Consider the following 13,209-nt stretch of genomic DNA (forward strand, 5'->3'; position numbering starts at 1 on the left):
TCCAGTGCTTGCTTCTGCAGTGCAGGGATGGATTAGAAGCCATGTGAGGCAGGGGTATGGAACTGCTTAATATCAGCTGTCTGTTCTGCAGCAAGAAGGCTTCTGTAGCGGTGGTTGTACAACTATCAGTAGGACTCGTGTGATAACAAGTGCTTAGTACAAATAGCTTATCTGCTAAAATAACGGCCCACTTTTATTCAGCATCTTTGGATCACTTGCCCCTTTTGACTGTCATGTCCGAGGTAAGTAGAGCCAAGCAGATGCTGGAGCGGAGCCGTTGCACGAGGATAACAACAGTGCTACCTGTACCCCAAGGGAAGTTTTGCCCAAAATTCTTTCTCCTGCTGAGTAGGTTGAGGCTGGGCTGGATCCTCACACTGACAGAGGCAGACATGGGGGCCTCAGAGCCGGTGAAACTCTTCACAGTCTTCTGAATCGGGCTTTCGACTTCCACAGTCAAGGCCGGTGATTCCCACAAAAGCGTCTGCCTGCGGAGACAGGGCTTTTATAGCTGTATGGGAATGGAGCACGGGATGGGGAGGCTGAGGAAGCACAGAAGATGTTGCTTTTCGTGATGGCCAAGTAACGGGCTTCTGTCATTTTGCAGAAAGTGGAACTGGAGTGCGAAGCAAACAAGGCTTCGGTGCCTGGAGTCGAAGGCTGCCTTCTGAACCAAGCTTCGAATGAGGCCAAAGCTCCCACCTTCCTTTCTTTTGGCACAGATGAAGCTGCCTGTGAGCTGAAGCGAAGCGCTTGTGTCTGGTTTTATACGCTTAAGGGCTATACGGTTACAGCAGCCCGGCGTTGTTAGTAAGCAACATAGTAGTCAGTACACAGAGTGATAACGGAGAGAACTGCCGCGTGGATGCCTGGATCCATTGTCCTCCACCAACACCGGCAACTGGAGGGTCACCTGCTCGGCACCGAGAACAAAGAACAAACAGCTGCTGAAAACCACACATAATTTGGAGATGGCCCTCCGAGAGTTAATGAGAGGAAGAGCAAAACAAGTCCCAGCCTCACGGTGTCTTCTGCGCTTTGCAGTAAGGGCTCTGCCCGCGGAGGAGGAGGCAGCGAAGCCGCGGTTCCCAGGTCAAAGCCTCATTGCTGCCCACAGGGAGGGTGTGGAGAGGAGGGTGCTGGCCTCTTCTCCCAAGTGACAGGGGACAGGACAAGAGGGAATGGCCTCAAGCTCCGCCAGGGGAGGTTCAGGCTGGACATCAGGAAAACATTTTTCACCGAAAGGGTCATTGGGCACTGGCACAGGCTGCCCAGGGAGGTGGTTGAGTCACCTTCCCTGGAGGTGTTTAAAAGACGGGTGGATGAGGTGCTGAGGGGCATCATGGTTTAGTGATTGATGGGAATGGTTGGACTCGGATGATCCTGGGGGTCTTTTCCGACCTGGTGATTCTGCGATTCTGTGCCGGGGCGGGAAGGACGAGGAGCGCCCCCAGCCCGTTCCCGAGCGGCGGGGCTGGCGCCGCCCCGGCCCGCGGTGACGCAGAGAGCGGGGCCGGGACCCCCCCCTCCCCCGGCCCTTTAAAGCGGCGCCGCGCCCGGCACCGCGCACCCGCAGCCACGGAGCATGGGGACGGCGGCGCCGCGGCTGCTGCTGCTCGCCCTGCTGGGCGCCGCCGCCGGTGAGCGGGGACCGGGGTGCGGTGTCCCCTCCCGGGGTGGGATGGGATGGTGCTCCCGGGATGCCCAGTGTCCCCTCCCGGGATGGGGTGGGATGGTGCTCCCGGGATGCTCGATGTCCCCTCCTGGGATGGGATGGGGCTCCCGGGATGCTCGGTGTCCCCTCCTGGGATGGGATGGGATGGGGCTCCCGGGATGCTCGGTGTCCCCTCCCGGGATGGGGCTCCCGGGATGCTCGGTGTCCCCTCCCGGGATGGGATGGGGCTCCCGGGATGCTCGGTGTCCCCTCCCGGGATGGGAAGGGGCTCCCGGGATGCTCGGTGTCCCCTCCCGGGATAGGGTGGGATGGAGCTCCCGGGATGCTCGATGTCCCCTCCTGGGATGGGATGGGATGGGATGGGGCTCCCGGGATGCTCGGTGTCCCCTCCCGGGATGGGATGGGATGGATGGGGCTCCCGGGATGCTCGATGTCCCCTCCTGGGATGGGATGGGGCTCCCGGGATGCCCGGTGTCCCCTCCCGGGATAGGGTGGGATGGAGCTCCCGGGATGCCCAGTGTCCCCTCCCGGGATGGGGTGGGGTGGAGCTCCCGGGATGCTCGGTGTCCCCTCCCGGGATGGGGTGGGATGGTGCTCCCGGGATGCCCGATGTCACCTCCCGGGATGGGACGGGGCCCCCGGGGTTCTGTCCCCTCGGTGCGTGTCTCCCCGGGTCCCCCCGGTGTCCCCCACTCCTCGGGGGCCGTGGTTTTCAGCAAGCAGCACCGGGTGTGCGAAGCAAAGCTAAGCGAAGGTTAAACGTAGCAGGGTGAGGTGATGGCTTTGGCTTCTCGTGCTCCACATTGTTTCTTGAAAGAGTCAGCATCATTTTGGGTGGTGTCGAGTGGCTTTAGGTAGGGTAGAGGTCTCCACGTGGAAACGGTTCCGAGACGTGTATGGAACCTCCGGGATGGAGTTGACTTCAGGTGCCTTTATTGTTATCAAAGGGGAGGGTGGAAGATGCGGGGAGAGAGCCCAACCCAGAGACACTCACCAGCCCTATTCCACACACCCCAAGGGGGTCTCTTACTAAATATTTTGTCCTGGTTATGCCATCGAACAGGTTGGGTACCTCTTTACACCCTTCTTGGTTATCCTGCTTCCAATGTCAGCCAGAATCAGTGAATGAAGGAGTGAGTTTAGGGCTGAGAATTAGTGAAACGTTAACTTCAGGAACTTTCTACTGCTTCTTCTGCAAATCAATATGCCAAAGTTTCCGTGATCTTTCATAGGAATGGGTTTTGCTGACATTTTGATGAGCAATGGCACTGGACTGAGTCATCGGCACTAATGAAACAAAGCCATGCAGGGATTTCATTAGGGACCGACCTACCGAAAAATCTGTCCCAGTTGGAGATGCCAGCAAAAGCCATGCAGATTTGTCCTGTGATCTTCATCATCTCTGAGCGTTTCTGCAAAATCAAATAATCTGATCGTTACTGCCTGAGTGGGTTTGGTTCCAGAGGGGAAAACAGACCCAGGGCTTTGCTGTACTTTGTGGGTCTGTGGTCTGCTTTTTCTGCACGGGCAGGGGAAGGGTTTCCATCTCAGTGCATGCTCTGACTTTGTTTCTGCTTGAAACCCTGCAGTTGTACCATCTGCTGTGTCCCTATGAGCCTGGTGGGTGGCTGCCGATGCTGTTGGTGGTGCCAGGATGGTGGCTTCACCCCTCTTGAGCACACATGGAGAGGAAGGCAGAGGTGTTGGCCAGCAATCTCCAGCTGGCAGGTGACCCCAGGGGAGCTCTTGCCTGCTGGCAGGGGCTAGTGCTGCCAGCATTGGTATAAAGTGGGGCATGCTGGCTCCCCACAGGCTTCTTGTCTTTGCTGCAGCAGAGCAGCAGCTTTAATGTATTATATTGGGCTCTGGGATGGATTGGATACTTATTTTGTTGCTCCAGGCAGGTTATTCTTCTTCTTCAGGCACTGTTCTGATAGCCTAATACTTCCTTTTTGTACACGTCAGCTTTTGTCATTAACCAAGCACTTGCTTAATGGTCTTTACCTTTCTGTAAATCTCCCTGGAGAGCCAGGAGCTTTGGAATGACAGCGACAAGGCAGCTACAACCCGACCTTCTGTTCCTGCACCACTGATGTAGCTCTTGAGAGGCAGCCTGAAGTTGGCATCTCTAATAGCAAAAGATGTTCTAAAGTTCATCTGTTCTGTGCCTTATGACATCAAGTGGGTGCAGCTCACAGGAGATGTGCTGTGGCAGCACCACTAAAGGGACAAAATCTGATGTTCGTCCTTGTGCGTGTCATGGTTTTTCATGGGCTAGAGGAGCCTTGTCAAAGCAAGGCCATGAAGTGGGTCATCTCCTCTGCTTGCATGTAAGTGGCACCATAAGAGCAGCATCTGCAACCGCTGTGGGATTAGGGGAACGTCCTTTTGGTGCATAAGACTTTTTAGTAGGAAATACTTTGCTGCCTGCTCTCTGCCCCTGTGTGTGCATCATCCTTGTGCTCAGATGGAGGATGCAGGCAGGTGAGACCTCAGCAGTTTCAGCACTGCGGTGTGGTGGTTACTTACATACTGGGTTAGTAAATACAGTAACCTAAACCCTGGCTCAGTCGGCACTGAATGCAAAAGATGGGGGAGAGCGTTGGCTCTGTACAGCACCATCTGCCCCCCACACCACCTGGCATTCTGAGAAATAACAGGGCAGGTATGTAGTGCTATTTTAGGGGAATCCCTTCTGTGCCATCGTTGTGTGGGTTCTCATCTCTGATCACAGTGGTATGTGCGGAGGAGAGATGGGGGCTGGAGAAACACATTCCCATCTAGGTTTGGTGTTTGGGGGAGGGAGGATAGAAATGATGAGTTATTACTGAATTGTATTCAGTTATTACATACCAAGTCAGTGCTTAAAGGGATGTCGGCTTCCTATGCAGACACAGAAGAGAGGTTTTTCTTCTTTCAGTGGTGCAAGGCTACACTGTCCTGTCTGCTTTGCAGGAAACTTCCTTGGGGCACTGTTGGTTTCCTGATGCTGTAGGGTAAACTGACCCCCTTCATCTCCATAATCTGCTTTGTGTTCATCTGTTCCAGAGGATCTCTCACTGTCCCAATCAAGCAGTATTGCAGGGAGGGTGATAGATGTATTTCAGACTATCCTGACTTGTGTAAGAACTTCAGAGCTGCCCCCCAAGCTGTATGTTTGTGTTCTGGGATCACATACTTCATGGTAAGTCTCTGCAGCCACAATACAATCAGCCTTGCTTTTATGCATCATGTGTGGCTGGCAGACTTGCTTCACCTCACTTCTGCAAATCTCAAGGTGGATGAGAATTGACATGGTTTATTAATAATGCACAGCAGCCAAGCTCATTAACCAGCTGCAGACACGTTGCAGTGGTGATGGCAAAACAAAGCAGTGTGGAGGCTTCATCTGCCAACAGCTCCTTTCTAAAAACAAATACCTTGGACCAGGTGTGGTAGAACTGATGCAAGGCAATGGTCATTACCCCACGTGTCCTCAGGACAGAGACATGGGTTTTACCACTTCCTTCCGGAGTAGTGTTTTCCACTGGGATTTCATGTTTTGCTTATTTTTGGGGGTAATAATGGAAATTTTCCTGTCCCTTCTGTGTCTGTTCCTCCCTCCAGCAGCCACCTCCTATCCAAGCAAGACAGGATTTCTTCAGTAGGACTGGGACAGTAATTGCTTTAAAGCCTTGAAAGATGGTCTGCTACTGGGGGAGGGAGAGGGCACCCAGAGCCCCTTGCAGAAACCAAAATGTTCTTCGGGTGCAAACAGACCTTGCTTGTTTCCTGTTTTTTTACCACATGAAGACCTGACTTGCAGTAGAGCTCCAGTCTTGGAATTTAAGCATTGCTTTCTATTTTTTTGTTGTATGTTCTTTTTGTGGAGACACGTCAACATGCCTTTTCTCTCAGGCTGGGCTGCAACTCTATATTGCTTTTCTTATTCAGGATGGAAAAGATTCAATGCAAAATGTGACTGGTTTACTGACCTGCCAACCCAAAACTCAAGTCGTCATATCAGAGTGATTTGACTGAGGGCTCCTGTCAGTGATGCTTGTTGCCAGGATTAATGAGTCTGTAATAGCTTGTTTTTCTTCTAGGTGTCAGCGCAGTTCCAGTGGAAGATGATCATACTGAAGAACTGGTGAGTAGCTGTGTGTCAAACCCAGTTTCAGAGGATATCACTTGCATCCTTTCCTGTCTTTAAACTCTCAGGGTAACGCTTTTTTTTCCCTAAGGGAAAAGTCTTAAGAGATCATCGGTGATGTGGAACATGGAGTCCTTTTAGGTGTCAGAAGGTGCCTGCATGCACTTCAGTGCATTGGATGAAAATGGAAGCTGGCTTCTTGTGCTAGTTTGGTACTTTTGAAACTCTGCATTGTACAGCTGCCCAAAAAAGTGGTCTGGAACGTTATTTGCTAGTACTTGATATAGGGCTGTAAGAAGTGAGATGGCAACTTTGAAGAAAGATGAAATATCTACAGTTATCAACTGTATAATAGACTTTTTAATGCAGTCCACTTGTCTCCTGCTTTGGAAAGAGATTCTTAACCTGCTTGATTAAATAAATACCATTAGCTGCTCTCAGCACCTATAACTCAACATCAGACCCTCTCTGCTGGCTGATAGTCTGACCATTCAGATTAGTAAATGCTTGGTAATAACTAAAACCCGTTAAAAGACTAACATATGTTTTCTCGTCTCCTCCCATCCAACCACCCAGAGTGTCAGCCTGAGACTGTCATACCCTTGACTATCTGAGAACTTGCTCACAACAAACAGCTTCAACACCTGAAAATCATTTTGAGTTAATTTGAACAAAATCACTACTGTGGTAGCAGTCAGGGTCAGAGGAGAACGTGCGACTTTCCCAAATTAATCCATTTGTTCTTCTTCCCAAAGACTATCCGGTTGAATGTTAAGCATTAAAAGAGACAGGTGTTACAGCACATGCTCATGAAAAAATGTGAGGTGTGTCACAAGCTGTGAAGGTGTTTTTAGTTTATTGGCAATCCAAGCAGTACTTCTGGTAACACCTTTGCAGCATCCTTGTTTGGGCAGATCTTACAGGATGATCCTCAACTTTTGAACATGTGGTGTGGTGTTCTTTATTTTGTCAGATGCTGTTACTACATTGTTTGACTCTTCTTTGTACTGATTTAGGATATTTAATATTTAAAAATGTACAAAAGGTAACATCTATTTAAACAAAAGGGGAGATAAAAATGGCTACTGAATGTCCTCTTATTGGTACGGGAGTGAGCAGCAGAGCACATGTTGCCCAAACGCACAGGGAAGTCTGATAGAGCTGGGGATTACTTAAAACTCATAAATACTAACCTGAACTCTAATCACCAACTGGTCAGAAGTAGAATTTCCATTTCACTATGAGGACTTCATCTCCTATTTTGTGTCTTCTAGGTAACACAGTGCATAGTGGAAGTTCTTTCCAATGCTCTGTCTAAGCCGAATGCACCACCAATTAATCCTGAATGCAAAGAAATCCTGAAGAAGAGTAAGTATGACATTATCTGAAATTGTGAAAGGGATTTGGTAGATGGGTTCTCTCTTGTGTTGGAGATGGTGAACCGTTACGTCAGCCCACGTGAAACTGGTGCCTCCAAATTTCAGTGTCAGAATTCTGATTTCCTTCTGTTCAGCCTGTCTTGCTTGGAAGGCAAATGGCCTGGCCTGGTAACTGCCAGGGATTCCTGGCTAATGCATGGAGTTCTCTACTTAAGCTACCCGGGGAATCTGAGAGAACTAGACAGGCTCTTGAGGTAGCCTGAGGTAGCGACTGCCTCCTGCTTATTTAGAGAGAATAATGCATGGCGCTAAGACAGTCATCAGAAGAGGGTGGGTTTGGGGCTTTGGGAAGACAAGTATTTGTATCTAACTCGGCCCCAAATTTCCAGGAGATGCTGAATGCCATCAGGCATCAAGCTTTGCTTATGACATTATTAATTGCAGGAAAAAAAAAATAGTATACTTGCTGTGTTTTGGAAAATGAAAAAACACTGGTACTCAGGAACTTAGGGTAAGGACCATATTTCCGCTATTAGACAGATCTCCAAGAATAGCAGAAAATGAGAAGCTTTTTGGAAACAATGAGCTGTTTTTAAATCTGCAGCTATTGTCTGAAAAATTCTAGGATTTGGGATCTATTTCTGATGTTACTCGGACACAAGCACAGTAGAAGCATCTTCCTAGCAATATACTGCTATCACTGTATCACAGTCAGACCTTCATCTAGCATTTTAGAAACAGAGAAAGGAGTGTGATTTGATTAAACATAACCATTGTAAAGTAACAGATTTCTTTCTTGTTTCCCCAGTCAATTTAGAACTTTTAAAATCTGCTAAAAGCTCTCGATATTCTTGAGTGGCTTGAAATAGTTTGTTGTCTTTTGTGAATAAACATATGTAATGAGTAAGAGCTGACATTCAAAGAACTGAACACAACTCTGGATCCCACTGATTTTTTGAACGGGAATGAAAGTTAATTTAACTCAATATTAAAAATGCAATGAGAAACAAAAAGGTCAAAGAAGAAAAATTATTCTGGAAATTTCAATTGAACTTTTAAAATGTCCAATTAAAACAAAATTAGTTAATGCTTTTCCAGGCAAACATACAAAACATTAGAAAGTGACAAATTTTAAAAGCAGAATTAACAAAATTAATTCTGTCCAAACCTTCTCGTTACTTTGGAAAGGCTGTTATGCGTTTCAACTAAAATCACACTTCACTTGAGTGCTGGATTACTTACTTACACTTTTTTGTTATTGTAGGTGGTAGAAATGACAGAGAGAAAGGTGAAAACAACCAGCTTGAAGTGAGGCATTTGAAAGACCCAGCAGAGACTGAAAAACATCCTACTGGGAGCACAGAGAAAGAACAAAGACAGGCAGAAGAAGAATCTAAAAAGTATGTGAAAGGAAATGATGAGGAGAAACTTGCTCACGAGGAAGATAAAAGCAAGGAAGAGAAGGAAGGACACCACACACCTATTCAAGAAGAGAGACTTCATACAGAAGAAAAGAAACACTATCAGGAAAACAGAAGAGAGAAGGAGAAGAGCGACCACAATGAAGAAGAAAGCAAAGAGAGCAAGAGTCATGATGAAGAGGTAGAGCATGCTGTTCTCAACAAGAAGTTCCACTCCAGAGACACGAGCACGGAGTTCCCTGACAGGAATGATCAGCGCCTCTTGAGCTACTGGCACTCAGAGGAGGGAATGCAGAGCCCTAACAAAAGAATTTATGAAGGTAAAGAGGGAGAGGCCGAAGAAGAAAGAAGTGAAAAATACCACCATGAGTCTAGGGAACGTGATTTCTCCCATCAGCGAGAGCATGAAGGATCTGATGAGAGTGAAGAAACAGAGGAGGAAAAGCAATCCTACAAACCTGAACGATATCATGGGAAGCACAGAACGCGTGACTCTTCTGAAGAGAAGAGGGGCCATGATGGTGAGAAAGAGGAACTGGCTGAGCAATCAGACACAGAGGAGGCACATCTCTGGGACAAATGGAACCATCAGAAACATCACAAAGAGTCTCAGCAGCAGCATGAGGAGAGAAGTGGTTATCATGGGAGGCATGGGCCTGAAGAGGTGGAGGACAAGAGGTATGCAGACCAGGGAAATGAGGAGTACAGAGAAAGGTGGCAGCAGAGTGAAGAGAGGAGTGAAGAAGACGACAAGAGGCATCGCCACAGTGAAGAAAGTGATGAGAAATGGCGTGAGGAGAGGAGGCACCACGATGGATCACATGAGGTGAGGAGGCACCTTTCTGAGGGAAGGGCATATCTTGGGGATGAAAGCGAGGAGGAGCTGGACAGGTATCTCAGTGGTGCCAGCAAGGAGAAGCAGCGTCATGCTGGAGGGAGATACCGCTTGTGGGACAATGAAGACGAAGGGTCACAGAAAGGGTACACTCAAGAGCGCAAAGGGCAGACCAGAAGACACTACAGCACTGAGGACAGTGTAGTGCAGCAGCAGTACCCTGGCAACAGTGAAGAGGAGGAGGAAGTAGAAAGAAAGCATCACAGCAGTGATCAGATGGAAAACGAAGCTGAGACTGTGGAGGAGGAAAGATATGCAGAGAAAGAAGAGTACAACAGCCATCTCCCTTCAGAGAATGAGAAGAGAAGCACGGCATCCTACAGCCCTTTCTACCCACTGCTGTGGTGGAAAAGCCAGCACTTTGAGAAGAGGGACAGTGCAGGAGAGCAGTTTCTGGAGGGCAAAGAGGAAGGCAGGCCCACCCTGAACGAGAATAATCTTTACCCTGAATATGACTACGACTGGTGGGAGAAAAAGCAAATCCTTAGTGCTCTGAACCATGGACGCAACAAGAAGAGGAATCTTGGCAAAATGAACAGATATGATTTGAAAAGGCAATACAACAAGATGGATCAACTCTCACAACTTCTAAATTACAGGAAGAAATCAGCTGAATTCCCAGAGTTATACAATTCTGGAGAAGACGTGAAAAAAGGTCACATAATCAGGAATGACAGAGGAAGTCTGAGCCAGAGGCCTCTGACGGAAGAGGAGGTATGTGTTCTGGCGTTTCCCTGAGAAGCGAGGAAAAGCTGGTTTTACGTGCACATTTCTAAATCTGTTCCCAAGGCAGCTGGTAAATTGTGTGTAGAAACACACAAATGGGATTAAGTGATATTGAGAGCTAGATCTTCAGTGGTTTAAAAACCTGCTTTCTTTGAATTCAGGGGAACTACCTGAGGCACGGTTTGTAAAATACAGACAGTTGTGCATCCTCATTAGCCTCTGTCTGTGCAAGACAGGAAGAGAGATTTTCTTCCTCTTTGGGCCCTACCTCTTCGGGCCCTACCTCTTCCTCTAGGATCTTACAGACTAATAAAACAAAGGTGCCTGTTGCAGCAGGAACAAAGAGGCAATTAGCAAGCACCTCTTGGTGTGTGAGGTTGTTGAATGCTTGCAGCTGAAAAGCCAATTGAACATTTAGAGTAAAATTTAGCTGTCCATTGACTTCCCAGCTGTAACTTCAGAGCACAACCTGGCTTGCACTTCTAAGTGCATGTCACTCACATGTATGTGAATCCCCCTCTCGTTGGGCTTCCTGTTGTTTCAGTGTCCAGGAAAACTGAGTCTACACCATCAGCTCATTCCTCCTTTCATCTGTTGCTGTATGTGTTGTACAAAGATGGGTTGGGAGGGAGGTTTAATACTGATGCCTACAGAGGTGTTAGCAGGTCATTGTAACAAACCAACTGGCTTCATAAATTCTTCCTCCCTCACATCCAGTAACGTGGAGGTGTTCGTCTTGTTGCATGCTTGTTTTCGTCCCTTCCAAGCAATAATTCAGTTAAAACCAGGAAATTGCACAGAGTATCTGCTGTATGGCAGTTAATGCCTCTCAGCCTAGCAGTCCACCCAAGGACCAGTATGTAGCGGGAGATGTCTGCCTTAGAAACATCTCTCATTTTCATGGAACAAAACATTTGCCAACGTTATTTGATGTGTAAACTGCTCTTCATATTTTCGCAGGAAAAACAGCTGGAAAACCTGGCTGCTATGGATTTGGAGTTGCAGAAAATTGCTGAGAAGTTTAATGACAACAGGAGAGTCTGAAGATGATCTGCTTTGACGTTTCAAAGCTGGGTGTAGCTGTCCTCACAATACCTGTATTTGTGGTAAATTCACTGCCACTGGATTTTTGTTTGCCCTAAAACCAGGAAATTTTATTTACTGTCCACTATAGCGTAGTGATTTATACAGCTGAAAATGTCTTTAATTTGCTATTATGCTATTGAGATCTGAATAGCATGAATTTTAGTATTACAATCTTTAAAGCAAGGCAGATATTTTTAATATGCTTGTGAAAATAATTGTGTTAGTGTTCTTCAGAAATATATTTGCCTGAGTTTGAAATAATAAAAACTATTGATCTTGGACCAAACTTTCTCCTTGTTTATTTGACTGATGGAGTTATTTCAAAGTAAGCTGTGTCAGATGTGTAGATCATGGACAAAATGTTGGAGGTCACTAATATTTTTTAGAAGTGATTAAGGAGTCTCTGTGCTTCTTATTTGCCAGTTAGTAAGACCACAACAGGTAAGAAGGAATGCCAATTAATCTGCTCCAATAACTCAGAAATGTCCCTGTGAATTATTTACTTCTGGAAACTGGTCATTAAAGAAGCAAATGGATTGTTGTTAATCTGGAAAAGCAGGTGGTGCTTCAGAATCAATGCATTATGTAGTGTGGACTGCTTTTGCCACTTGTTCAGTCTAAGTGGTCCTGTTAATTTAATTACCCACTGAACACACTTTGCTAATGTGCTCTTTCTGCCTACTGCAGGCAAGCAGGTTGGGGTGAGAAGTGCTACAGCCTGGGTCCTGTAGCAAGTTTCTCAGCAGCCAGGGAGCATGGGGCAGGAGGGGTTCTGTGTCATAAACAGTACCATGTCTTACAGACAAAGAGCAAGTGGGGTGTGGAAGGAGCCCTTAGGCAATCATGTGACACTATGGAGCAGTAAAGAAACAATCCTGTAATTAGTTTCAATTACTCCAAACACCTGGGGTTTAATTCAATTTACTTACTCAAATGTGGGGAGTGTTTAACAGATTTTCTGCTGTGACAATGTCCTCAGTTTATTGTGTAATACACATAGACTCAGCTGAGCCACGTTATCAGTAAACGGGCACTATCCATTATCCCAGCTTACCCCATTTAAACCACTTGTTCATTATACACAAACATACTCTCCAATTAACTGTAAGGCAGTAGGAAGAGAAAATGCTCTAAGAGATACTGAACTGTGTGAGTTTGTCTACGTCTAGAATTTTGGTAAGATCACTCAAACATTTCATCATATTTGGTTAAGTTATATGATGTTTAAATCCTGACTCGAAGAAGTGGACAGAGTTTTGAATTCAATAGGACCATGGTTTCACCAGACTTTTCCAGCAACAGTAAGGAAAGTCAGAAAGTGTCCCAGCTGCAGAAATGCTTTCTTTGTTGTCCTCAAATTCTGAGACTCTCCCTTATAAAATTTATGATACAATACAATAAGTCTTGCAGCATGGCACTGTTTTCCCCCAGCTGGTATGGGAGAAAGCTCTGCGGAAAGGGACCAGGGGTGCTGGTGAGCAACAAGCTTCACAGGGGTGAACAGCGCGCTGCTGCTGTAGCAAAGAAAGCCAACAGGATGCTGGGCTGCATCAACCAGGCCACTACCAGCAGAAACAAAGAAATCACTGGCCCACTCTGCTCAGTGCTCATCAGGCCACACCTGGAACACAGTGTTCAGTTTTGGTCCCTCCTATACAAAAGACATGTGGACAAGCTGGAGAGTGTCCAGAAAATGGCCACAAAGCTGATCAAAGGACCAGAAAGCCTGCTGTCTGAGGAAAGGATGACAGAAGTGAGAAAAGAAGGCTGAGGAGAGACCCTACCATCACGTTCCAGTATTTAAAGGGTGGCTACAAAGCAGATGGAGACTCCCTTTCTACAAGCAGTCACAGGGAAAAGACAAGAGGTAATGGGTACAAGGTAGTCCTGAGCAG

General features: G+C 47.1%; 1 protein-coding gene across 1 annotated transcript; it reads left to right on the forward strand.

Annotated features, from left to right (window-relative positions):
- Positions 1-1,585: 1,585 nt before the first annotated feature.
- On the forward strand, positions 1,586-11,600 carry CHGB (chromogranin B). The gene is made up of 6 exons (XM_069851532.1): positions 1,586-1,656; positions 4,724-4,859; positions 5,745-5,804; positions 7,082-7,175; positions 8,451-10,216; positions 11,189-11,600. The coding sequence occupies exons 1-6, from the start codon at positions 1,586-1,588 to the stop codon at positions 11,270-11,272; spliced, it is 2,211 nt and encodes a 736-aa protein (XP_069707633.1). The 3' UTR covers positions 11,273-11,600.
- The last annotated feature ends 1,609 nt before the right edge of the window (positions 11,601-13,209 follow it).

Source organism: Phaenicophaeus curvirostris, chromosome 2 (genome assembly GCF_032191515.1).
Source record: "Phaenicophaeus curvirostris isolate KB17595 chromosome 2, BPBGC_Pcur_1.0, whole genome shotgun sequence".
Taxonomy (NCBI): Eukaryota; Metazoa; Chordata; class Aves; order Cuculiformes; family Cuculidae; genus Phaenicophaeus; species Phaenicophaeus curvirostris.

Bases quoted from the DNA above. Each gene is read 5' to 3' on its own strand.
- CHGB (XM_069851532.1), top strand. From the start codon at position 1,586: ATGGGGACGGCGGCGCCGCGGCTGCTGCTGCTCGCCCTGCTGGGCGCC. The intron at 7,176-8,450 runs GTAAGTATGACA...TTGTTATTGTAG, and splicing joins CAAAGAAATCCTGAAGAAGA to GTGGTAGAAATGACAGAGAG. The intron at 10,217-11,188 runs GTATGTGTTCTG...ATATTTTCGCAG, and splicing joins GGCCTCTGACGGAAGAGGAG to GAAAAACAGCTGGAAAACCT.